Raw genomic sequence first — 27527 nt, forward strand, 5'->3', positions numbered from 1 at the left:
AAAAGGCATAGAAATTGGGTACATAGTTAAGTCAATGTGACAATAATAAGCTGAAGAAATATATAAAAAATGCACAAGTCACTGATTAACACAGAAAAATGGGTGAGCCATGATATTCAATCCTCAAAACACCTGTAAAAATCCTAAAGTACTATGTATGGCGGGTCTGGAAGAACTGCAATGGATGTCCTGGAGACTTGTAGTGTGGGATACTTTGATGTTTTGACATCACTGAAAGATTGGTGAAAATATTCAGTAGGTATGGCAGCATCTGTGGAAAGAGAAAATCAGAGTTATTGTTTCAGATCTGTGATGTTAGTTCTCTTTTTATCTCTTTACAGTTGCTGCCAGACTTACTGAATACTTGCTGTGTTTTCGTGTTTATTTTCAGATTTCCATTATTCACAGTATTTTGCTTTTTTTCTTGAAAGGTTGATCTTGGGACCGTGCTGCAATCAAACCGGTCACTCTGTTTACCTAAATAGGTGTCAGCATGGCTCAGTGGTAGCACTCTCACCTCAATCAGGAAACCATGGAATCAAGCCCTTCTCCACAGACTTGAACACATGGCGATCAGTGTGGTATTAGGGAAGGGCTCATGGCATTGTTTGATAATGAACAGGGATCCAACATTATCAAAAAACTCTGAAAAAAGGTCATGGACCTGAAAATTTAACTTTAGAACATAGAACATAGGAAAATACAGCACAGAACAGGCCCTTCGGCCCACGATGTTGTGCCGAACCGTTGTCCTAGATTAATCATAGATTATCATTGAATTTACAGTGCAGGAGGCCATTCGGCCCATTGAGTCTGCACCGGCTCTTGGACAGAGCACCATACCCAAAGTCAACACCTTCACCTCTTTCTCTTCCGATGCTGGTTAACCTTCAGGGTATATACAACATTTTTTGTCATATTTCAGATTTACAGTATCTGCAACATTCTGCTTGTGTATCATTAGAAAGTGTATTGTTTGGCCACTTATGTCATTGCTATTTATGCTTATTCTCAGATTAAAGAAACATAGAAACTAGAAGCAGCAGTAGGCCATTTGGTCGTTCAAGACTGCTCTGCCATTCAAGATGATCATCATAGAATCAGAGAATTTACAGTGCAGAAGAGACCATTCGGCCCATCGAGCCTGCACCAGCTCTTGGAAAGAGCACCCTACCCAAGCACATACCTCCACCCTATCTCCATAACCCAGTAACCCCACCCAACACCAAGGGCAATTTTGGACACTAAGGACAATTTAGCATGGCCAATCCATCTAACCTGCACATCTGTGGGAGGAAACCGGAGCACCCGGAGGAAACCCACGTACACACAGGGAGAAAGTGCAGACTCCGCACAAACAGTGACCCAACCCGGGAATCGAACCTGGGACCCTGGAGCTGTGACGCAATTGTGCTAACCACTATGCTACTGTGCTGCCCCTCGATCTGTTCCTCGGTCTAAATGCCATATTCCCTCTTTCTCCCCATACCACCTCAATGTCATTAAAATCTAAAAAACGATCTACCTCTTTCTTGAATGCATTCAATGACTTGACCTCCTCAGCCTCCTGTGGTAGAGAATTCCATAGGTTCACTACCCTTTGAATGAAGGAATGTTTCCTCATCTAAGTTCTAAATGGTCTATCCTGTATCCTGAGACTATGCCCCACTGGTTCTGGATTCAACAACTAGGGAAAACATCCTCCCTGCATCCAGTCTATCCAACCTTGTTCAAATTTTATATGTTTCAAACAGATCTCCTATCATCCTTCTAAACTCTAGTGAACACAGGCCCAGTCGAACCAATCTATCTTCATAGGATAGACCTGCCAACTCTGGTATCAGCCTAGTGAATGTCCGCTGCACTCCCTCTATGGCACGTATATCCTTTCTTAAGTAGAGACCAAAACTGCGCTCAATACTCCAGGTGTGGTCTCACCAAGGCCCAGTACAACTGCAGTACGACATCCCTTGTTGAAGGACACAGATTCCTTTGTACATCCATATTTCCCAATAAATCACCACTTAAATAATACTCTTCCTTTCTGTTTTTCACAGCAAAATGTATAGTGTCACACTTAGTCACATTGTACTGCATCTGCCATGTGTTTCCCACCCCACTCAACTTGTCTAAGTCACCTTGAAACCACCTTGCATCCTTCTCACAAATGAAAATACTACCCAGTTTTGTGTCATCAGTAAATCTGGAAATGTTAGGTTTGGTTTCCTCATCCAGGTCATTAATTAATTAATTTTTAGGGCAGCACGGTGGCGCAGTGGTTAGCACAGCTGCCTCACGGCGCCGAGGTCTCAGGTTTGATCCCGGCTCTGGGTCACTGTCCGTGTGGAGTTTGCACATTCTCCCTGTGTTTGCGTGGGTTTCTCCCCCACAACACAAAGATGTGCAGTGTAGATGGATTGGCCATGCTAAATTGCCCCTTAATTGGAAAAAATGAATTGGGTCCTCTAAATTTTTTTTTTTTAATTAATAATTTTTTTAAATGTAAAATGCCCAATTTATTTTCCAATTAAGAGGTAATTTAGCATGGCCAATCCATCTAGCCTGCACATCTTTTTGGGTTGAGACCCACGCAGACACGGGGAGAATGTGCAAACTCCACACGGACAGTAGCTCGGGGATGGGATCGAACCTGGGTCCTCATCCAGTCAATTATATACATCATGGAATAGTTGGGGCCCAAGCATTGATCCCTGTGGTACCCCACTAGTTATTGCCTGCCACATGGAAAAAGACCCAATTTCTGTTTCCTGTCTGTCTGTTGTCAGGTTAGTTCCTCACATATTGGTCGAAAAAACCATCACGGACACACTCCAGGAACTCCTCCACTAAACCATTGCTAGTTTGGTCTGTCCAATCGATGTGTAAATTATAGTCACCTATGACAGTTATACCCTTATTGAAAGCATCTCTGATTTCTTGACAATACTGTCCCTTATATCTCCAGTACTGTTTGAGGGTTTATGAAAAAAAAAAAAAAAAAATTTTTGACCTTGGTTTTTCTTATCTCCATCCATACAGATTCCACATCATGATTTTCTGAGCCAATATCCTTCTGACTATTGCATTGATTTCCTCCTTTGCTTACAAAGCTACCTCACCTTCCTTTCTCTTTCTGTCTGTCCTTGTGAAATAATGAATACCCCTGAATAATCAGTTCCCATCTTTGGTAATGCTGCAGCTATGTCTCTGTAATGGCAACTATATCATAACCGTTTATATCTATTTGTGCTGTTAATTCATCTACCTTATTGCGAATGCTCGGTGCATTAGGTCACAAAGCTTTAACCTTGTTAGTCAGCTTAGCTTTATTTAGCATTCTGGCCCCATTTATTTTTTGCCCTGGTTTTTTCAGTCTTCCACTTTTACTTCCTACATTTCTATCTTTGTTTCTATCCATGTTTCTCTCTCCCTGCTCAGATTCCACCCACACACCCATCATTCCAGTTTAAACCATCCGGAACAGCACCTGCAAACACAAGCCCCCTGAGGACATTGGTTTTGGTCCAGCCCAGATGCAAGCCTTCCTGCTTTTATTTGAGGAGGTGGTGATGTAGTGGTATAGTCAGTGCACTAGCAATTCAAAGGCCCAAGGTAATGTCCAAAGATGTGCAGGTTAGGTGGATTGGCCATGCTAAATTGCCCTTAGTGTCCAAAATGTGGGGTGGGGTTACTGGGTTACGGGAATAATGTGGAGGTGTGGGCTTGGGTAGGATGCTCTTTCCAAGGGCTGGTGCAGACCCAATGGGCCGAATGGCCTCCTTCTGCACTGTAAATTCTATGAAATGTATGTTTTGGGGTTTGAATCCCACCAGGGCAACTGATGAAATTTGAACTGAATAAAAATCTGCAATTAAAAGTCTAATGATAACTATGAAACCATTGTCAATTGTTGTAAAAGCTCACCTGGCTCAGTAATGTCCTTTAGGGAAAGGGAATGTACTGTCTTTATCTGATCTGGCCTCCAAGTGACAGGGAGCGGTTTGCTGGGACAGTGGTTAGCACTGCTGCCTTACAGCAGGAGGGAGCTGGGTGTAACTCTTTAAAAAAAAAATTTTTAAATTTTTTTTAAGAGCACCCAATTATTCTTTTCCAATTACGGGGCAATTTAGCGTGGCCAATCCACCTAACCTGCACATCTTTGAGTTGTGGGGGTTAAACCCACGCAGACACGGGGAGAATGTGCAAACTCCACAAGGACATGACCCAGGGCCGGGATTCGAACCCGGGTCCTCAGCAATGATAACCATTGTGCCATGTGCTGCCCTCACCTGGATACAATTCTGATCTTGAGCGACTGTCTGTGTGTTCTCCCCGTGTTTGCGTGGGTTTCCTCTGGGTGCTCTGGTTTCCTGCCACAGTCCAAAGATGTGCAAGTTAGGTGGATTGACCATATTAAATTGCTGCTTAGTGTCCAGGGATGTGCAGGTTAGGTTACGAGGATAGGGCGGGGTGGATTTGGGGGTGGACCTGGGTAGAGAGCTCTTTCAGAGGGTTGGTGCAGATTTGATGGGGCGAAAGGCCTTCTTCTGCACTGCAGGGATTCTATGATTCTATCGGCTCTTCCTCCCTTGAAATTACTTGCTGATTTTCCCTCAAGAATATTCTGAAATAAATTTACAGACCAAAACATGAGAAAGTTTTAGTCAGCTTGAAATATAATTTGAACTTTTTTTTAAATTGAGATAGGTCTCTAGAATCCTACAGTGCAGAAGGAGGCAATTCAGCCTATCGAGTCTCAAACATTGCTTTACAGATAATTTTCAGTAATGTTCCCATTGCATGTATAGAATTTCTTTCACCACCAGCATGATGTAAGCTTTTTTTCCAGCTAGGGCATATTGTGTCTGTATGCATATCTTTCCAATATTCATGGTTTCTTATTATATGTTCATTCATCATCTCTTTGATTCTGGTTTGCTGCAGCTCTTTGTCTCCCTCACTAATTCGTAATCTCTGTACGTCAAGTGTGTAAGACCCAATTCCAACTGATAGGAAAGCCCCTAATAGGAAACAATATACCACAGCACAGTGGTTAGCACCATTGCTTCATAGCGCCAGGGACCCAGGTTCGATTCCCGGCTGGGTCACTGTCTGTGCGGAGTCTGCACGTTCTCCCAGTGTCTGTATGGTTTTCCTCCGGGCGCTCCGGTTTCCTCCCGCAAGTCCCGAAAGAAATGCTGTTAGGTCAATTGGACATTCTAAATTCTCCCTCAATGTACCCAACAGGCACCGGAGCGTGGCGACTAAAAGATTTTCACAGTAACCTCATTGCATTGTTAATGTAAGCCTACTTGTGACACCAATATAGATTATTATTATAATCAAAAGAATTCCAAGCTTTGATACCTGATCTCCAGACCCTGCCGAACAGACTGTACTGGGCCACAAAAAGTTTTATTTCCAGTAGCATTTATCTTCAAAATCAAGTCTTGCTGGATGGAATTTTATAATTTTTTTCCCCAAGTGTTGTCTTGGGCAGGAAAAGCAGGGTGCAGCTCATCAGCTGCCTTTTCCCGAAAAATTTTCAAGCACTTTGAAAAAAAATAGTAGGGGTGGGACCCACAACACCAAGTTAGCGGTGCTCGTTCGGAATTAGCCCCCACATAATTAGAAACTCTCCTCTCCCTCCATGGACATGGGACTCCTCCAGGAACCCTATCCTGAATCTCCCCCAGTGGAAGCCTCCTCCACAGACACGATACCCCCAACCCCAAACCTCCGCAATGGAACCCCGCCAGACATGGCCCTCCCCCTCCCACTTACCTATGCGCGCCCCAGTAAGAACTGTTCCCTGTTCCCGTTGGTACAGACCTTTGTTTTTAAAATATATTTATTAAGAATTTTAAACAAAATTTTCAACCATACAAACAAACCCCCCCGCCCCCCGCCCCCCCCCCGTAACAAAAAGAAAAGAAAGCTCGCATAGCAAGACATAAAAATGGCAAGTCAATATGATACAGAACTTTGTACATTGGATTCCTCCCGTACATATCCGTTTTCCGGATCATTTATGTATTTTCTTGCTCAGATGCCCCCCAGAAAAAAAAACCTTCCCCGTCCCTCCCTCTTCTCCTCCCCCCCCCTGGTTTCCTGCTGCTGCTGACCGAACTTCATCTAACGCTCCGCAGGATAGTCTAGGAACGGTTGCCACCGCCTGTAGAACCCGTGCGCAGACAATCTCAAGGCAAACCTTATCCTCTCCAACTTGATAAACCCTGCCATGTCATTTATCCAGGCTTCCACACTGGGGGGCTTCGCATCTTTCCACACTAACAAGATCCTCCGCCGGGCTACCAGGGACGCAAAGGCCAGAATGCCGGCCTCTTTCGCCTCCTGCACTCCCGGCTCGTCCGCTACTCCAAATAATGCTAGCCCCCAACTTGGCTTGACCTGGACTTTCACCACCTTAGATATAGTTCTCGTAACTCCCCTCCAGAACCCATCCAGTGCCGGGCACGACCAGAACATATGGACATGGTTCGCCGGGCTTCCTGAGCTCCTCCCACATCTGTCCTCCACCCCAAACAACCTGCTCAGCCTCGCCCCCGTCAGATGCGCTCTGTGACCAACCTTAAATCGTATCAGGCTAAGCCTGGCACACGAGGAAGAGGAATTAACCCTACTTAGGGCATCAGCCCACATACCCTCCTCAATCTCCTCCCCCAGCTCCTCTTCCCATTTACCCTTCAGCTCCTCTACCAAAGCCTTCCCCTCTTCTTTCATCTCCTGGTATATCACCGACACCTTGCCCTCTCCGACCCATACGCCCAAAATCACCCTGTCTTGAATCCCCTGTGCCGGGAGCAGCGGGAATTCCCTCACCTGCCGCCTCACAAACGCCCTCACTTGCATGTACCTGAAAGCATTTCCCGGGGGTAGTCCAAACTTCTCCTCCAACGCCCCCAAGCTCGCAAACGTCCCATCTGTGAACAGGTCCCCCATTCTTCTAATCCCTGCCCGATGCCAGCTCTGAAACCCCTCGCCCACCCTTCCTGGGACAAACCGATGGTTATCTCTGATCGTGGACCACACCTAGGCTCCCATCGCTCCCCTGTGCCGTCTCCACTACCCCCAGATCTTTAGCGTTGCCGCCACCACCGGGCTCGTGGTGTACCTTGTCGGCGAGAGCGGCAGCGTCACCAGCGCCCCCAGGCTCGTTCCTTTACAGGACGCCATCTCCAACCTCTTCTATGCCGCCCCCTCTCCCTCCATCACCCACTTACGGATCATCGCCACGTTGGCTGCCCAGTAGTAGCCACCCAGATTTGGCAACGCCAGCCCTCCTCTATCTCTACTACGCTCCAGGAACCCCCTCCTTACCCTCGGGGTCTTACTCGCCCCGTTGGTACAGACCTGTTGTAAACGCGGCCAACAGACATCACGCTGGCAGAGGGAAGTGAATCCTTATGTGCAGGGATAATAATTAGTGGGAAGCCCACTAATTGTATTTATTAATGAGATTCTCAAGCTTTCATGGTGGAAACCACATTACGTGTTGGCGGGGGTCAAGGATAATATCATGGGAAATCCCATCAGCGTAAAAGCAGTATGGGCATTCCTGTTGGAATCTCTGCCCCCACTGGCTTTCTCACCCCCAAAAATGGGGCAGAGAATTCCCCCCCCCCCCCCCTGTGTCTTTTAGCACTGCAATGAGTAACATTTTGCATTTGGATCCAGCATCCCAAATTGTTAGGCAATCCCATCATGCATTTTACAAACAATTATGATAATGGTGTCTGCATTAGCTGTTGATAAAATTACAAGTAAAAACAGGAATTTTTTGGGGGGGACTAGTAAGGCTTTTCAGGCCATACCAATAGCATATAATCTCTTAATATGTTGTGACAAAGGCGTACGTGCAAAATATAATTGCCTTTACACACTTCAACTCTCATTAACGCTTTGAATGACTGCATGGCATGTTATCAATCTATTCTCATATTATTTACAGGGCAGCATGGTAGCACAGTTGCTTCATAAGGGTCCTAGGTTTGATTCCCAGCTTGGGTCACTGGCTGTGCGGAGTCTGCACGTTCTCCCCGTGTCTGCGTCAGTTTCCTCCCACAGTCCAAAGATGAAAAATGAAATGAAATGTGCGGGTTAGGTGGGTTGGCCATGCTAAATTGCCCTTAGTGTCCAAAAAGGTTAAGTGGGATTACCGAGCTACAGGAATAGGGTGGAGGTGTGCTCTTTCCAAGGACTGGTGCAGACTCGATGGGCTGAATGGCCTCCTTCTGCACTAAATTCTATGACTCTATGTAGGTCATAGCAATAATCCACTTGTTTATGCGGAGCAAACATTCAAATTTCCTTGCAGAGCTGGAGACTAAGCAACCCTTTTTAACTAAACAAATATAGCACGACAAGAGAAAAGGCACTTGATGGTCAGCTCCTTTCCCCAACTGCAAAGAATGCCAAATTAGCCCACACAACAGTCCATCACCAAAAGTAATAATACAAGCAAAATACTGCGGAAGCTGGAAATCTGAAATAAAAACAGAAAATGCTGGAAAAATGATAAACCTTTTGCAAGTTGAAAGATCATATTTTATTTACACGTTCTTTATGACAAATCAAAGTCCACGTCAGTTCTTGGTGGGTTACGAGATTAATGCCACAGCACTCACTGGCTTCCCCACACAGCCAATATTTAAAATCAATTTAGAACAAAGGAAACAAAATAATGTTAAATTCTTATGTTCAGTTATTTTGCGAGAAAACACACAATCACACATAAAGCTGAGTATCTTCAGGAAGGCGAGACACTGCACACGTTTACAGTCCATTTGAAAAGGGGAGAAGAAAGATCCACTTGGTGAAAATTAGTAATTGTAAAGCGAACATGCAGGAAATTGTAAACCAATAAAGTTGAATACCAACAGCAAACACTTTAAACAAGAATTAGTATTGAGACTCTTTACCTACATCGCTGAAGCCACGAAACTTTAATTAACATCCAACTGCCAACTCAACACAAGTGGAGATATGGAGGCTGTCCAACCCACTGCCTGAATCACTTACAGCCTTCAAAACCAAGCACATGGCAAGCGATAAAATATCAGTCCGGATTTATCATCTGCGAGGAAAGGCTGATGATCATATTTTATGTTTTTAAAACCTTCTGGCGGTGAGATCCTGTGCCGGCAGTCGTGAGGTAGGCCCGCTGGTTGCTAAGGGTGGGTAGGAACGGGTCCTATGGAAAGTGATTGCGTATTCGTTAGGCGACGGCGGTGGTGAAGCTTCTGGAAGAGCAGCGCGGCAGGCAAGCTGGAAAGGAACCAGCAAGCTGGAAAGTGACGGCACCTTGCGGCTCTGAAGATGCTTTCCTACGCGAAGTCGTTCCCTACCCACATGGTAAGCGGGAGTGGGGACAGTGAGAGGCTCCTCGCCGAATAGCTGAATCCGCCCCGGCCCAGTACTGAACTACAGCCTGGTGGGAAGATGAGATTGACAGCCTCTTCCTTCGCGCGCGATTAAGAGAGAGGGTTCAAACTTAACCTTTTCAGTTGCATTATCCACATTCCCCTTTTGGGGAAACGACCTTCCTCAATGGGCAGCACTTTCGTCCTTGCCTCAGCAGGTTGTGGTTCAAGTCCCAATTCATTACCCGAGTACTCCACTGCGGTACTGAGGGAGTACGACATTGTTGGAGGTGCTGTCTTTCAGATGCGACATTGAATCAAGATACCATCTGCTCCCCCAATTAAACGTGAAGATTCCCACGGCATTATTTTGAAGACGACCAGGGGACCTCAGGGTCCTGGCTAGTATTTATCCCTCAACTAGCATCAGAAAACCGATTATTTAGGTCATTATCATCTTGAGGGTTGTTTGTGTTGATGTGCTAATTGATGGCTGTGTTTTCTACATTGAACAACAGTGACTACACTTCAAAAAACTACTTACAGCCAACTAAGGTGTTTTGAAATGTCTGCTGGCCGTGAAAGATGGTATATAAATGTATGTCTTTCATTTGAAGGGAAGTTGGATAAGGTGATGAAGGCGAAAGGAACTTGACAAACAAATAGTGAGATTATGTAGAGTGGGGAGGAGGTCAATGTGGGGCATTAATACTGGTTCAGATCAGCTGGGCTGAATGGTCTGTTTCTGTACTGCATAAATAAATGTTGCTATAGTTCCAGATGGCCATCGGCTGCTTTCCCCTTTGAGGGGAGAGCTGACTGGTGGTGATTTAACCTGAGGATCGTCACAACTCGGGCGAATAGCAAGGTTGAGATGGTAGGCCTTCATGAATAACCTCAGCTGGTATGGGAATTGAAAAGACACTGCTGGGCTTGCTCTGCATCACAAACCAGCTGTCTTGCCAAGTAAGCTAAACTGCCCCCCCCCCCCCCCCCCAAGTGCTGTGCTGTAAATTCCATGCAAATATAGAGCAAGCATTTTATAGATTTACAGTCACAATGGAAAGGCTCATCAGCATTGAACATATGGAATGTTTAGCCTGCAGACCTTCCAGCTGTCTAGGATGATGCGATGACTGCTGTACCACTATAGTGCATTGTATAACAGAATGGAACAGCAGAAATGAATATAATTTGGGGTGCAGCCAATCTGAATTGTGTGGAATGAGGCAATGGAAAAAGAACCTATTGGGTTGTCTCCTACATAAAAATGCCTACTTCTGTTCATTTAGGTGCATATTTGTACACCATAATGCCCCCACAGCTCCACAATATCTTGTGAGATGCAAAGAAAATTGAGGCCAATTTACAACACTTTTTTCTTCGAGATTAATCGAGCCAGCTACTGGAAATTATTGGTAGAACTGACCACGCGTATCATTAATCCCAGCAGCCCTGCAGAAGTTACCTTTTGGCTTACATCAAAAAGGAATCTGAAGTAATAAAAACAGACAGAGTGTCTGTATCCTTTCTATTAGGTGGCAGAGATGAGAATTTGCAGGAAGAAAGTTGCTGTAATTAGCACCAAATTTGAATTACTAGAAGATAGACTTTAAAACTAAACATCAAGTTCAAGGAAAATGATCTTTAAGGGCAGCACGATGGCGCAGTGGTTAGTATTGCTGCGGACCGGGGTTTGAATACCGGACTGAGTCACTGTCCGTGTGTAGTTTGCACATTCTCCCTGTGCCTGTGTGGGTTTCACCCCCACAACCCAAAGATGTGCAGGTTAGGTGGATTGGCCACGCTAAATTGCCCCTTGCATGAACTGCAAATACCATAATTCTAAAATCAAAACAGTTGAACCATTAAGGTGTTTGTTATAGAATGAAGTGGGTTGGTCAAGAATAGCGTGCATTTTTAAAATCTTTATTATTGTCACAAGTAGGCTGACAATAACACTACAATGAAGTTACTGTGAAAATCCCATAGTCGCCACATTCCGGCACCTATTCGGGTACACAGAGGGAGAATTCAGAATGTCCATTTAACCTACCAAGCACGTTTTGTTGTCGGTACAGTAATTCCTGTTAAGGATGACTATTCCCAACCCTTTGTCAGGTTTACTGATGTGTATTTCCGGGTTGGTCTTAAGGCTTCGCACGCTGTGGTGAAGGGCAGCACGGTGGCGCAGTGGGTTAGCCCTGCTGCCTCACGGCGCCGAGGTCCCAGGTTCGATCCCGGCTTTGGGTCACTGTCCGTGTGGAGTTTGCACATTAAGACCATAAGACATAGGAGCGGAAGTAAGGCCATTCGGCCCATCGAGTCCACTCCACCATTCAATCATGGCTGATTTCAACTCCATTTACCCGCTCTCTCTCCATAGCCCTTAATTCCTCGAGAAATCAAGATCCCCGTGTTTGCGTGGGTTTCGTCCCCACAACCCAAAGATGTGCAGACTAGGTGGATTGGTCACACTAAATTGCCCCTTAATTGGAAAAAATTAATTGGGTACTCTAAATTTATTTTAAAAAAGGCTTCGCAACGTTGTAAGACATTTGCGTTGCATGCGAAAATCAGACCGGTAATTCGGAATCCAGCAACATGCATGTGCTAGATCAGCTAAGCATACTTTCAATGATTAATCATCTTCAGTGGATGTTGGTTTGTGGCCGGATAGCTGGGAGTAGAGAAGTTTGAACTCAACAAATACCGTTTCCCGTTTGAATCCATGTGCAAGAACAAACTCCTTGCTTTGATAGTACGTTGTCAGAGATTTGTTTATCAGAGAGATTTGTTATGTATTGAGTGGCATCATTAATTGCATTGCCTAACTGCATCCGCTTGAGTTAGTTTATGATGCTGACTTGTTTCAAATGTTTATGGTGTGGTCATCTATTGATGCAATATAGCGGCATAAATGGATCAAATCTAAAAAAGAAACATTTGTGCACCACAGACCAGCAGAGCAGTGTAGGACACCGCATAAATTAGTAACCCTATTACCAAAATGTTCAATGTCATCATAAATTTCATAGAATTTTACAGTGCAGAAGGAGGCCATTTGGCCCATCGAGTCTACACCGGCCCTTGGAAAGAGCACCCTACCCAAGCCCACACCTCCACCCTATCCCCATAACCCAGCAACCCCAATTTTGGATACTAAGGGCAATTTACCATGTCCAATCCACTTAACCTGCACATCTTTGGACTGTGGGAGAAAACCCACGCGCACACTGGGAGATCGTGCAGACTCCGCATAGACAGTGACCCAAGCCAGGAATCGAACCTGGGACCCTGGAGCTGTGAAGCAATTGTGCTAACCACTATGCTAAAACAGCGCGAGAGGAGAGAGCCGGGACAGCGAAAACAGCGCGGGGGGAGAGAGCCGGGAGATTTAAAAAGCGCGGGAGAGAGAGAGAGCCGGGACAGTGAAAACGGCGCGAGAGGAGAGAGAGCCGGGACAGCGAAAACAGCGCGGGAGGAGAGAGCCGGGAGATTTTAAAAGCGCGGGAGGAGAGAGAGCCGGGACAGTGCTGGGAGAGGTGAGTGCACAAAAGGTGTGGCAGGAGTGCCTTTAGTCACGGAGCGCTGATTGGAACAGAGTGCATCTGAGTTTAGGTGAGTGACTGAGTTCGGGTGAGTGGCGAGAGAGGGCTGTGTTCGGGTTTATCATAGAACATAGAACAGGACAGCACAGAACAGGCCCTTCGACCCTTGATGTTGTGCCGAGCTTTGTTCGAAACCAAGATAAAGCTATCCCACTCCGTCATTCTGGTGTGCTCCATGTGCCTATCCATTAACCGCTTGAAAGTTCCTAAAGTGTCCGACTCCACTATCACAACAAGCAGTCCATTCCACACCCTAACCACTCTCTGAGTAAAGAACCTACCTTAGACATCCCTCCTATATCTCCCACCCTCCTTGAGGTTCTATAAAAAAATAATTAAAATTTAAAAAAAAAATATTATTTAAATTAACTGATTATGGCTGGACAGGTGATGTGCTGTTGCTGTATGATGATGGAACTGGTGGATCCCATTGAGACCGTCAGTGACCACATCTGCAGCAAGTATTGGCGGCTTGAGGAACTTCGGCTCAGAATTGATGAGCTGGAGACCGAGCTGCACACACTGCGGCACATCAGGGAGGGGGAAAATTACCTGGACGCTTTGTTTCAGGAGGCAGTCACACCCGGTGGAATAAGTACTGTTAATTCGGACAGTGGTCAGGGACAGAGTGGTGTGACTGCAAGGGAGGCAGGTAGGGGGATCCTGAGTTGAGGAGCCTCAGCCCTTGACCTTGTCCAACAGGTATGAGGTACTTGCTCCCTGTGTGGATGAGGAAGAGGGCTGTAGGGAGGATGCGTTGACTGACCACTGCACCATGGTACAGGAAGCCATTCAAGAGGGGGGAGCAAAAAGACAAGTGGTAGTTGTAGGGGATTCTATAATTAGGGGGATTGATGGCATCCTTTGTAAGCCAGATCGAGAGTCCCGTATGGTATGTTGCCTGCCCGGTGCCAGGGTGAGGGACATCTCTGATCGGCTTGAAAGGATTTTGGAGAGGGAGGGGGAGGATCCAGTTGTTGTGGTCCACGTTGGGACTAACAACATAGGGAAGACTAGGAAAGAGGACCTGTTTGGGGATTATCAAACACTAGGGATTAAATTAAAGAACAGGTCCTCCAGGGTTATAATCTCTGGATTACTACCCGAGCCACGTGCCAATTGGCATAGGGTTGAGAAAATTAGAGACGGTAACACGTGGCTAAAGGAGTGGTGCGGGAAAGAGGGATTCCGTTTCATGGGGCATTTTGCATCAGTACTGGGGCAGGAGGGACCTGTACCGTTGGGACGGTCTTCACCTGAACCATTCTGGGACCAGTCTTCTAGCGAATAGGATAAATAGGTTGGTCACAAGGACTTTATAAACTAGCAAGTTGGGGGGAAGGGAAGTGTAAAGCTATGGACAGTGTAATGGTTAATGGAGATCAAGGCAGCAGGTTACGTGACAGGTTATTATGTAAAGATATGGGTTCAAAGACAAGGAAAATTGGGAGAAAGGGTAAGAGGAAAAATAAATTGCGAAAAGTTACTGATCAAGGTGTTAAGATTCATAACAAAGACATAAAAAACAGCATAAGTGTACTTTACCTGAATGCTCGTAGTATACGAAATAAGGTAAATGAGTTGATGGCGCAAATCATAGTGAATGAGTATGATTTAGTGGCCATTACTGAAACATGGTTAAAAGATGGTCACGACTGGGAGTTAAATATCCAAGGGTATCAGACTACGAAAGGATAGAATGGACGGTAAGGGCGGTGGTGTAGCTTTGTTGTTTAAGGATGGCATCCGGGCAATAGTAAGGGATGATATTGGTGCTATGGAGGACAAGGTTCTTGATTTCGTGAAATTCTTGATTTCTCGAGGAATTAAGGGCTATGGAGAGAGAGCGGGTAAATGAAGTTGAAATCAGCCATGATTGAATGGTGGAGTGGACTCGATGGGCCGAATGGCCTTACTTCCACTCCTCTGTCTTATGGTCTTAAGGTTGAATCAATTTGGGTGGAAATCAGGAATAGTAAGGCAAAAAGGTCACTGATAGGAGTAGTCTATAGGCCACCAAATAGTAACAGGATGGTAGGGCAGGCAATAAGCAAAGAAATAACGGATGCATGTAGAAATGGTACAGCGGTTATCATGGGAGATTTAAATCTGCATATCGATTGGTTTAACCAGGTTGGTAAAGGCAGCCTTGAGGAGGAGTTTATAGAATGTGCCCGGGATAATTTCCTGGAACAGTATGTAATGGAACCTACAAGGGAACAAGCGGTCCTAAATCTGGTCCTGTGTAATGAGGCAGGATTGATTAATGACCTCCTAGTTTGGGATCCTCTTGGAAGGAGCGACCACAATATGGTGGAATTAAAATACAGTTGGAGGATGACGAGGTAAAATCAAACACTCGTGTTTTGTGCTTAAACAAAGGTGATTACAATGGGATGAGAGAAGAACTAGCTAAGGTAGACTGGGAGCAAAGACTTCATGGTGAAGCAGTTGAGGAACAGTGGAGAACTTTCCGAGCGATCTTTCACAGTGTTCAGAAAAGGTTCATACCGACAAAAAAGAAAGACGGTAGAAAGGGGAAAAATGGACCGTGGATATCTAAGGAGGTGAGGGAGAGTATCAAATTGAAGGAAAAAACATACAAAGTGGCAAAAATTAGTGGGAGACTAGAGGACTGGGAAGTCTTTAGGGGACAACAGAAAGCTACTAAAAAAGCCATAAAGAAGAGTAAGGTAGACTATGAAAGTAAACTGGCTCAGAACATAAAAGCAGATAGTAAAAGCTACAAATATATAGGACAAAAAAGAGTGGCTAAGGTAAATATTGGTCCTTTGGAAGATGAAAAGGGAGATTTAATAATAGGAGACGGGGAAATGGCTGAGGAGCTGAACAGGTTTTTTGGGTCAGTCTTCACAGTGGAGGACACAAATAACATGCCAGTGACTGATGGAAATAAAGATATGATAGGTGAGGACCTTGAGATGATTGTAATCAATAAGGCGGTAGTGATGGGCAAGCTAATGGGGCTAAAGGTAGACACGTCTCCTGGCCCTGATGGGATGCATCCCAGAGTGTTAAAAGAGATGGCTAGGGAAATTGTAAACGCACTAGTGATAATTTATCAAAATTCACTAGACTCTGGGGTGGTCCCAGAGGATTGGAAAGTAGCAAACGTGACACCACTGTTTAAAAAAGGAGGTCGGCAGAAAGCGGGTAATTAGAGGCCGGTAAGCTTAACTTTGGTTGTAGGGAAAATGCTGGAATCTATCATTAAGAAGGAAATAGCAGGGCACCTGGAGGGAAATTGTCCCATTGGGCAGACGCAGCATGGGTTCACAAAGTGTAGGTCGTGTCTGACTAATTTGGTAGAATTTTGAGGACGTTACCAGTGCAGTAAATAACGGTGAGCCAATGGATGTGGTATATCTGGATTTCCAGAAAGCTTTTGCCACACAAGGTTGCTGCATAAACTAAAGATGCATGGCATTGAGGGTAAAGTGGTAGCATGGGTAGAGGATTGGTTAACTAACAAAGCAGAGAGTGGGGATAAATGGGTGTTTCTCTGGTTGGCAACCTGTAACTAGTGGGGTCCCTCAAGGATCAGTGTTGGGCCTGCAGTTGTTCACAATTTACATAGACGATTTGGAGTTGGGGACCAAGTGCAATGTGTCAAAGTTTGCAGACGACACTAAGATGAGTGGTAAAGCAAAAAGTGCAGAGGATACCGGAGGTCTGTAGAAGGATTTGGATAGGTTAGGTGAATGGGCTAGGGTCTGGCAGATGGAATTCAATGTTGCCAAGTGTGAGGCTATCCATTTTGGGAAGAATAACAGCAGAATGGATTATTATTTAAATGGTAAGATGTTAAAATATGCTGCTGTGCAGAGGGACCTGGGTGTGCTGGTGCACAAGTCGCAAAAAGTTGGTGTGCAGGTGCAACAGGTGATTAAGAAGGCTAATTGAGTTTTGTCTTTCATTGCTAGATGGATAGAGTTCAAGACTAGGGAGGTTGTGCTGCAATTGTATAGGGTGTTGGTGAGGCCGCATCTGGAGTATTGTGTTCAGTTTTAATCTCCTTTCCTGAGAAAGGACATATTGGCACTGGAGGGAGTGCAGAGGAGATTCACTAGGTTGATCCCAGAGTTGAGGGGATTAGATTATGACGAGAGGTTGAGTAGACTGGGACTGTACTCATTGGAGTTTAGAAGGATGCGGGGGGATCTTATTGAAACATATAAAATTATGAAGGGAATAGATAGGATAGATGCGGGCAGGTTGTTTCCACTGGTCGGGGAAAGCAGAACTAGGGGGCATAGCCTCAAAATAAGGGGAAGTAGATTTAGGACGGAGTGTAGGAGGAACTTCTTCACCCAAAGGGTTGTGAATCTCTGGAATTCCTTGTCCAGTGAAGCAGTTGAGGCTCCTTCTTTAAACGTTTTTAAGAAAAAGATAGATACCTTTCTGAAGAATAAAGGGATTCGGGGATATGGTGTACGGGCCGGAGAGTGGAGCTGAGTCCATAAAGATCAGCCATGATCTCATTAAATGGCGGAGCAGGCTCGAGGGGCCAGATGGCCTACTCCTGTTCCTAGTTCTTATGTTCTTAGTGGAGCTGAGTCCACAAAGATCAGCCATGATCTCATTAAATGGCGGAGCAGGCTCAAGGGGCCAGATGGCCTACTCCTGTTCCTAGTTCTTATGCTACCGTGCTGCCCAATAAATGCTTGCTCAATCGTGGGACTGTCTTGTATTAGCATTTTTGATATGTTTGGAAATAAAACCTGGCACATCTTGGGTTTAATATATTCCTTGGAGAAATTTGATAGATAATTTAGCTGTTCTTAACCTGTCTGTAAGTTGAACTATGTTTTTGGTATCCCAGATTTGGGCTTTGTTGTATCTGATTCAGATAGACTAAATTGTTTGGTCGTTTTGCTGAGAATAAGCAGTTTTCCTTTTGTTAATGTGGTGAGACTATTATTATAAAAAAGTGCTGAGAATAGAAAATTTGCATAATGACAATCGTGTAAATCTGACTGCTACACAAGTTTTTGTTTAACGTACATTTGTTTTGAAAATTTAAAGTACCCAATTCATTTTTTTTTTCCAATTAAGGGGCAGAAAATGGCCAATCTATCTACCCTACACACCTTTGGGTTGTGGGGGTGAGACCCACTCAAACACTGAGAATGTGCAAACTCCAGACAGACAGTGATCCGGGGAGAGATTGAACCCGGGTCCTTAGCACCATGAGGCAGCAGTGCTAACCACTGCATCATCGTGCTGCCCTATTTAACGTTAAATTGAACATAATATATTTTCATATTATAGTGGATGATTATACACATTTAAAATGACTTTTAAACTAATCTTAGGTCAGAAAACAAAATATATATTTTACTGAGATTTGTTTGAGTGCATAATGCAGCTTGTTAAATAATTTGTTTAATCTACATTTTATTTGTAGGACTACAAGGGACAACAATTAGCAGAGCAAACTTTTCAACGCGTAATTATTGCATCTGCTGTAAGTATGGTTTTGTTCTTAAATTGAAGACAATTTGATCTTTAATTTGAAATTACAGTATTTTTTTCTTTGATAGATTATTGGCTTCATTTATGGTTACATGGTTGAGCAGTTTGGATGGACTGTTTACATTGTTCTGGCTGGTTTTGTCATTTCATGCTTGGTAAGTTACAGAAATGATCTTCAGTTGATTATTGTAACTAGTGATTGTTGTATATTAACGTTCATTTATATCAATGCAAAACTGAATTTTGATATTCCGTTCAATATACCCAATAAAAATGCTAATTTATCTGGCTTCGCTGTTTAGTTTCAACTTATTGTTTTGAAACACCTTCAGTACAATTTTCTGAATTTTGAGTACTGATGAGTAAATCTTGGATTATATATTCGCAGGTAGTTGATAAATTGGCCAGTTTAGCAACTCTGCTTTGAAAAAGTTTCTGAATGTACATTTTTAAGAATAATTTTAAGCTACGAGACTGCCACAGTAAGCAATGTGTAATTTATTCATATAGGCTACATGATCTCAGATTTGGTGGCTGGAGGGAGTTAACTTAAAAGGTATAGCCCTAAATAATATCCGAGCTTCAGGAAAAAGGGGACGAAAACTACATAAGGTTATTTAGAAATGACAAGACAGAACAGGCCATTTGGATCGGACAGTTCAGATTGATACTTATTTGCCCATCCTGTTTCTATATCGCTCTCTTCCTTTTTTCATTCACGTTTCCAATGTATTCTTAAACTCCAGTGGTGCATTTCTGGTTCGAGGCCAAACACTAACGAAAATCCTTTCCTAATTTTAAACCCCTTAAAGTGCCCTCCCTCATGTTTCAATAAAAATATTTTCCCCCCACATCTTTATATTTCTTCATGCCAAGCAACATGCTAGTGAATCTGCACCGTACCATCTTTATTGCCTCGACATTCTGTGGAGAATGCAGAACTGAACACAGTACACCAACTAGGGATTACCTATGGTTCTGTATAAATTCACCATGACATTCTGACTTTTATAGTCTATACCATTTGCTATAAATTACAATATCCCTTCAGTTTTTCAAGTGTCCTTACCCAGATGAAGAGCTATTTTTAAATTCTTGTGAAGCTGAACTCTAAACCCTTCTTAGCATTGCTAGTTATCGCTTATGCTTACTTATATCTAGCCATTACTCTCCCTTTATATGTACGTGAATGTAGCCAGCCTACATGCATTCTCTTCTCTCCATTTTCTCCCTCCTTCTAAAATCTCAGAACATTAATTCCATCTGATTATTTTTCCTTTCCCGTTTCCCTTTTTAAAAAAAAAAAAAAAAAATGTAATTTAGGGATGTGGGTGTTCCTGGCTAGGCCAGCATTTATTGCCCATCCCTAGTTGCTGTTGAGACGGTGGTATTGAGTTTCCTTTTTGAACTGCTGCAGTGCTTGTAAGCAAATTCCAGGATTTGACCCTGCCACAGTGAAGGCATGGCATTTCCAAGTCAAAATAGTAAGTGACTTGGAGGGAAACCGCCAGGTGGTGGTGCTGTTCCTAGGTATCTGCTGCTGTTGTTCTTCCAGATGCTAGTGGTTGTAGGTTTGGGTTTGGAAGGTGCTGCCTAAGGAACTTTGGTGAGTTCCTACAGAGCATTTGTAGATGATACACACTGCTGCGACTATTCGTCAGTGGTGGAGGGATTGGATGTTTGTGGAAGGGGTAGTAATATCAAGTGGGCTGCTTTATTCTGAATGGTGTCGAGCTTCTTGTGTTGTTGAGCTGCACTCATCCAGGCAAACAGAGTATTCCATCACATTCTTGACTTGTGCCTTGTAGATGGTGGACAGGCTTTGAAGGGTCAGGAGGTGAGTTACTTGCCTTTTGGATCTGCTCTGGTAGCCACAGTATTTATATGACTGGTCCAGTTCAGTTTCTGGTCAATGGTAACTCCCATTCAGCGATGGTAATGCCACTGAATGTCAAGGTATGATGGTTAGACCTTCTCTTGTTGGAGATGGTCATTGCCGAGCACTTGTGTGGCACAAATGTTACTGCCACTTGTCAATCCAAACCTGGTCTTGCTGCATTTGGACATGGGCTGCTTCTGTATCTGAAGAGTTGTGAATGGTACTGAACTTTGTGCAATTGTCAGTGAACATCCCCACTTTTGACTGATGGAAGGGGGGTGTCATTGTTGAAGGAGTTAAAGGTGTTTGGGCTTAGGACACTACCCTGAGGAACTCCTGCAGTGATGCCCTGGAACAGAGATGATTGACCTCCAACCACCACAATCTTCCTTTGTACCAGGTCTGACTCCAACTAGCGGAGGATTTTTCTCCTGGTTTCCATTGACTTCAGTTTTGCTAGGGCTCCTCGATGCCATACTTGGTCAAATGCTGATTTGATGTCAACCTCTCACCTCCTCTGGCGTTCAGCTCTTTTGTCCATATTTGAACCAAGGCTGTAATGAGGTCAGGAGCTGAGTGACGCTGGTGGAACCCAAACTGAGTGTCCGCGAGCTGGCTTTTGCTGAATAAGTGCTGCTTGATAACGCTGCCGATGACCCCTTCCAACACTTTACTGGACTTGTCTGGTTTCTTGTGCACAGGACATAGCTGGGCAATTTTCCATATTGCTGGGTAAATGCCAGTGTTCTAGCTGTACTGGAACAACTTGGCTCGAGGTGTGGAAAGTTCTGGAGCTCAAGTCATCAGTACTATTGCTGGAATATTGTCAGGGCCCATAATCCTTTGCAGTATCCAGTGCCTTCAGCTGTTTCTTGGCATCATGTGGAGTGAATTGAATCAGCTGAAGGCAGACATCTGTGATGCTGGGGACCTCTGGAGGAGGCAGAGAAGGATTATCTACTCAGCACATCTGGCTGAAAATTGTTATGAATGCTTCAGCCTTCTCCTGCACTGATGTGCTGTGGCCCTCAATTCATTGAGGATGGGAATATTTGTGGAGCCTCCCAGTGAGTTGTTTAATGGTCCACTATCATTCATGGCCGGATGTGACAGGACTGCAGAGCTTAGATCTAATCCGTTGCTTATGGAAATGCTTAGCTGTCTATTATTTGCTGCTTATGCTGTTTGGCATGCAAGTAGTCCTGTGTCGTAGCTTCGCCTGGTTGACACCTAATGTTTAGATATGCTTGGTGTTGCTCCTGGCATGCTCTCCCATTGAACCAGGAAATAATCTGTAGTACACCCCACACAAATGGCACAATGCCCTTTTTATATTTGATACCTAACTATGTTGAGTGAATCCCTCTTTTGTGTATGCAATGCTCTCTGTAGCATATATTCCACTCCACCTCCTTTCTTCCCCAGCTGTGCCTTCCAGAAATGTTATAATCCAGCATGTTTATTTTCACCTCCTACCCCGGTTACAACAATTTTCTGTTAGTGCTTTTAAGTCTACACCTTCCTATGACATAAATTAGAAAAATTAGATGCAATTATTTCTGAGTATTGCACTCCATATACTTTATCTCACCATACTCCTTTTTTGGTCCATGCTGATGCCTTTAGCTCTGTCTTTTCCCTACTTATTTTTCTCCTGTAGTCCATTGCTTATTTCTTCAGCAATTTGTTTTCTGTCCCTTTCCTAACTTACATGATTTTTCATTTATCGACCTTGCAAATGATTGGGGTGGGAGTTAAATTAAAACCCTGAATCTTAGATGGTCTGAAGACTTTTTTAAATACCTTCAGCAAAGAAGTATTGCACATTGGCAAAAATTTGCGAATTTTAATTTCATTAAAATAATTATTCCTTAAACTTGTGCACTTATTGTACACAATTATTGTTTTGTTTACTGATTACTGCATTTAATACAGTTAGATATTTTCAGGGAAGTATGATTGAAGCTGAGATAATGTTTTCTTTTTTTCTACTGGGCAGCACGGTAGCATGGTGGTTAGCACAATTGCTTCACAGCTCCAGGATCGATTCCTGGCTTGGGTCACTGTCTGTGCGGAGTCTGCACGTTCTCCCCGTGTGTGCGTGGGTTTCTTCCGGGTGCTCCGGTTTCTTCCCACAGTCCAAAGATGTGCAGGTTAGGTGGATTGGCCATGCTAAATTGCCCTTAGTGTTGGGTGGGATTACTGGGTTGTGGGGATAGGGTGGAGGTGTGGGCTTGGGTAGGGTGCTCTTTCAAAGAGCCGGTGCAGACTCGATGGGCCGAATGGCTTCCTTCTGCACTGTAAATTCTATGATACTTAGTTACTGCATCCTCTACATGGTTAGAAACTTTGATTTTTAAAGATTTTCGAATGTGTCAATCTTCTGACAATAATCATTTGTGCTTTCGTCTGACACTGTTCAGACCAGTTGGGAAAAAAGTTAAAATGATAATTTTAGGAATTTAACTGGTCTGTGTTGTTAGTTACCGTATCCGTTCTGGTTGAATATTTTAATACTTGCAACAGTAGCTTGTTTTTTAACTCGATAATCTGATATTACATTTTTCAGCTAACTCTCCCACCGTGGCCAATGTACCGTAACCACCCATTGAATTGGCAGTCAGAGGTACAGAATGAGGAGAAAAAGCAAACCGAATGCATCAAGAAGCCAAAAAAGCATAAATAACATTGAATTATTCTGTATACAGCCACATATCGCATTTTTTATTTCATGACTTAATAAATGTTGCTGAATCAGGATGTTGTGTTCAGTAATTTTATGTAGTAATTTAGGGCATAGAGGTTCCTATGCAAGGATAAGTGAAAAAGTGAATCGGATGGCACTATTTTGAATAAGAGCAGGAAACTACTATTTATTAGCCAAGCACTGGACAGATTATCATATTGTTCTTTATGGGACGGACTACTTGTGTTTGCCACACTATAACGGTATGTACACTTCAAATTTAAAAAAACTTAATTGGTTTGTTCTTTGGGAAGCCTGGAAATCATAAATGACGCTGTGCCAGATTTCTGGTTCAGCACGCCGGCGGGATGCTCCGTTTCGCTGGCTGGTCAATGAAGTTTCCCAATGTGGGGCAGTCCCATGCCGTCGGGAAACCCCTGGGCGGCCAGCAAAATGGAGCATCCCGCCGGCAGAGAATCCAGCCACTATATATTTTAAGTTTAACGCATTTCTATTAAAGACTTATTTTTTAAAAATAAAAAAAAAGCACTTGGGAGATCTTTTGCATGTGGTAAGATATTTCTTTCAAGTTAATCTATTCATTTTCTTGACTTCAGACACAAACTTCACTAACTTTTGAATTGCACTGTTGTTTCATTAATGTCCATAAGTAATGATAAACTTCATTTAGCCTCGGTGGTAGGGGAAAATTTTAAAAATAAATTTCGAGTACCCAATTCAATTTTTCCAATTAAGGGGCAATTTAGCGTGGCACATCTTTTGGGTTGTGGGGGCGAAACCCACGCAAACATGGGGAGAATGTGCAAACTCCACATGGACAGTGACCCAGAGCCGGGATCGAACCTGGGACCTCGGTGCTGTGAGACAGCAGTTCTAACCACTGCACATCTGTGAAAGAATTAAGGAAAACTAGTGTGGATTTGTTCAAGAAAAATCATTTCTATTATTGAGATAACAGAAGAGAGTACTTTCAAAAGGGATTTAGTAGTGTCACATAATAGCTTCAAATCGGTTGACAAAACCATGGAATAAAAGGGGCTGTGGCAGCATAGATACAAAGTTGGCTGAAGGACAGGAACCAATGGTGGTGAGTGGTATGTTTTTCCAGACTGGAGGAAGGCATGTAGTGGTGTTCCCCAGGGGTCGGTGCTGGACCACGTTGTTTTGTGATATAAGCTTTTCTGAAATTGTCCCTACAAGTTTGAAGTGCAGTGAGGAGGATGGTAATCTACTGCAAGAGTGCATAGACAGGCTCGAGGAATGAGTGGACATGTGTGAAGAAGTGCAAAGTGATAGGGCGGCACTGTTGCTTCACAGCTCCAGGGTCCCAGGTTCGATTCCCGGCTTGGTTTACTCCCACAGTCCAAAGATGTGCATTAGGTGGATTGGCCATTCCAAATTGCCCTTGGTGTCCAAAAAGGTTAGGTGGGGTTACTGGGTCACGGGGATAAGGTAGAGGTATGGGCTTAAGTAGGGTGCTCATCTAAGGGCTGGTGCTGACTGGATGGGCCGAATGGCCTGCACTGCAAATTCTATGATAGGAGGTACATGTAACCAAATTGTTGAAAATGGCATGTCAGATTGACAGTCGTTAGAAAGGCATAGAGGATGCTGGGCTTGGTACAATAAGAAAGTTATCATGAACCATTATTAAACATTGGTTTGGCCTTAACAGGAGTATGTTTCCAATTCTGTGCGCTGTACCTTAGGAAGGATAGGAAAGCATTAGGCAGGCTGCAGTAAAGATTCACAAGGATGGTTCCAAGGATGAGAGACTTGGATTTGTTTGTCACGTGTACAGTGAAAAGTATTGTTCTGCGTTCAGTTCAGACAGATCATTGGGTGAAGCATACAGGAGTGTAGTACTGAGTAGAGGAGATCAGATCATAAGAGGGTCGTTTGAGTCTGGTAACAGTGGGGAAGAAGCTGTTTTTGAATCTGCTAATGCGTGTTCTCAAACGTTTGTATCTCATGCCCGATGGAAGAAGTTGAAAATATGAATAAGCCGGGTGAGAGGGGCCTAGGCTACGGAAGGTGTAGACAGAGTCAATGAATGGGAGGCAGGTTTGTGTGGTCGACTGGGCGGTGTTCATGACTCTAGTTTCTTACGGTCTTGGGCCAAGCAGTTGCCATACCAGGCTGTGATGCAGCCAGATAGAATGCTTTCTATGGTGCATCTGTAAAAGCTGGTAAGAGTCAATGTGGACATACCAAATTTCCTTAGTTTCCTGAGAAAGTATAGGCACTGTTGTGCTTTCTTAGTTGTAGCATTGACGTGGATGGACTAGGACAGATTGTTGGAATGCACCCCATGGAATTTGAAGCTGTCAACCGTCTCCACCTCAGTGCCGTTGATGCAGACGGGTGTGTACGATACTTTGCTTCCTGAAGTCAATGACCAGCTCTTTAGTTTTGCTGACATTGAGGGAGAGATTTTTATTGTATACCACTCCCCTAGGTTCTCCATCTCCCTCCTGAATTCTGACCCGTTGTTTGAGATCCGACCCACTACGTTTGTATTGTTAGCAAACTTGTGGATGGAGTTGGAGCCAAATTGTGCCACACAGTCGGATGTTTATAGGGAGTATAGTAGGGGGCTAAGTACACAGCCTTGCGGGACCCTGGTATGGAGGTAATATTTTTTATCCTTACTGATTGTGGTCTATGGGTCAGAAAGTCAAGGATCAGAAAGCAGAGTGAGGAACCAAGTCCTAGGTTTTGGAGCTTTGATATGAGCGTGGCTGGGATTATAGTGTTGAACGCGGAGCTGTAGTCAATGAATAGGAGTCTGATGTAGGAGTCCTTGTTGTCGAGATGCTCCAGGAATGAGTGTAGGGCCAGGGAGATGGCATCTACTGTGGACCGGTTGTGGCGGTATGTGAATTGCAGTATTTCAAGGCATTCTTTGGAGTATGGAGCTAATGTGTCTCGTGACCAACCTCTCTAAGCAGTTCATTATGATCGATGTCAAGGCCACTGGACAATAGTCATTGGGGCGCATTGCCTGGTGGTTCTTTGGCATCGGTATGATGGTGGTCTTCTTGAAGCAGGTGGGGTCCTCGGAACGGCATAGGGAGAGGTTGAAGATGTCCACAAACACATCTACCAGCTGGTCTGCGCAGGATCTGAGTGCATAGATTGGAGAAGCTGGGACTGTTGTCTCAAAAGTAGGTTGAGAGGATATATGATGAAGAAATGCTCAGAATCATAAGGGATCTAGAGAGAATAGATAAGAGAAACTTCCCATTGGCAGAAAGAGATCGGAACCAGAGTACACCGATGTAAGATGATTGGCAAAAGAACGAACGGTTGTAGAGGAAAAATTATTTTACACAGCAGGTGGTTATGATCTGAAAGGAAAAAAATCTTTGCAGATTTGGAGGGGAATGGAACTTGCTTAATTGCTCTTGCAGAGAACCATTGTATAATCTATTTCAAATAAGATTACAGTGACTATGATTTGATAAATACCATAATCAACTAATTTCACATTTAAATGAATAGTGTCTAAAGATTGAACATGTATTGTAAAACTGAATTTATACCATAGCATGCTAAAAGCTATTCGGCTTATAGAATGACTCTGCTACACCAGGTATTTAGTCTTCAAACCTGATGAACAAAACCAAAAGTCATCTCTACCAATTACAATAATTCAAGAGTTACATTCTTACCATAATTAAAACTAATAGTTTCTTAAAATTATGCATATTCTTCTATTCAATATAGCTATTTTTCCAAGCTACCAAATGTTTACCTTTTTGTAGGCTTAATTTTCAAAAGTATAAGATATATTATAAACAATGAAAATTCATTTGTAAAACATTTTTACATTAATTGGATTCAATTTGGTTCCAATTAACAACTGACCCACAAACAATGTAATCAGTGGGGGCCATAGGAATTGTCACAGTATAAAAAGTGACGAAATGTCGGGCTGGAGAATCAAGTTTGCCGACGGAATCGGGCCCGGCGCCGCTCCGGGCCCCGAATATCCACGCGTTCGCGAATTACATCACGCGGTTGGGGGGCCATTGCCAGAGGCCTGCCCAGCGATACTCCGCTCCTGACTGGCCGAGTTCCCAACGGCGTGGAACTAGCATGGTATGGCTGGTCAGGACTCTCACGTGGCGGTTGCGGACTCAGTCCGCGGCCGCCTGTGGGCGGTGGGGAGATCTGGCACTGGCGCGGGGGGGGCTCATGGTCGGGCATGCAGCAGATCGGGGGGGGGGGGCCTACATTATTCAGCTGCCTCCGCGGTCCAAGTCCGCCATGGTGCGCATGCGCGGACACGGAACCGGAAGTGCGGGGGCCCATATCCGCAGCCAAAGCTGCGTGAAGCTCTCCGGGTCCCTGCTAGCCCCCTGAAGGTATGTGCATCGGCTGGTATTTATTTCCAGGAAACTCGGGAGTGCAACACCTGCGTTTTTATGCCAGCGTGGGGACAAGTC

The 27527-nt window shown here is 44.2% G+C and overlaps 2 protein-coding genes across 13 annotated transcripts in view; one reads left to right on the top strand and one right to left on the bottom strand.

Annotated features, from left to right (window-relative positions):
• glt8d1 (glycosyltransferase 8 domain containing 1) overlaps positions 1-9197 on the bottom strand; it is an 86080-nt gene extending 76883 nt beyond the window's left edge. The window contains exons 1-3 of one of the 12 annotated variants that reach the window (XM_072472686.1): positions 8947-9038; positions 4290-4370; positions 133-271 (exon numbers count right to left, since the gene is read on the bottom strand). Coding sequence is in view for 5 of the 12 variants with exons in the window: in XM_072472680.1 (XP_072328781.1) it covers positions 4290-4370; positions 8943-8977 (116 nt within the window). In the remaining 7 variants the exon portion in view is untranslated. Of the gene's footprint in view, positions 1-132; positions 272-4289; positions 4371-8942 lie in introns of all 12 variants that reach the window. The other 11 variants (XM_072472685.1, XM_072472680.1, XM_072472688.1 and 8 more) reach the window with 11 other exon arrangements.
• A 20-nt stretch (positions 9198-9217) lies between these two features.
• On the top strand, positions 9218-23127 carry spcs1 (signal peptidase complex subunit 1). The gene is made up of 4 exons (XM_072472692.1): positions 9218-9375; positions 18423-18482; positions 18559-18645; positions 22939-23127. Exons 1-4 carry the CDS (start codon positions 9340-9342, stop codon positions 23053-23055), a joined length of 300 nt encoding a protein of 99 aa, XP_072328793.1. The 5' UTR covers positions 9218-9339; the 3' UTR covers positions 23056-23127.
• The last annotated feature ends 4400 nt before the right edge of the window (positions 23128-27527 follow it).

Source organism: Scyliorhinus torazame, chromosome 13, assembly GCF_047496885.1.
Source record: "Scyliorhinus torazame isolate Kashiwa2021f chromosome 13, sScyTor2.1, whole genome shotgun sequence".
Classification (NCBI taxonomy): domain Eukaryota; kingdom Metazoa; phylum Chordata; class Chondrichthyes; order Carcharhiniformes; family Scyliorhinidae; genus Scyliorhinus; species Scyliorhinus torazame.

Excerpts from the sequence above, each read along its gene's own strand:
- spcs1 (XM_072472692.1), top strand. The coding sequence starts at position 9,340 with ATGCTTTCCTACGCGAAGTCGTTCCCTACCCACATG. Across the intron at positions 9,376-18,422 it reads AGTCGTTCCCTACCCACATG|GACTACAAGGGACAACAATT; the intron begins GTAAGCGGGAGT and ends TTTTATTTGTAG. Across the intron at positions 18,646-22,938 it reads GTTTTGTCATTTCATGCTTG|CTAACTCTCCCACCGTGGCC; the intron begins GTAAGTTACAGA and ends TACATTTTTCAG.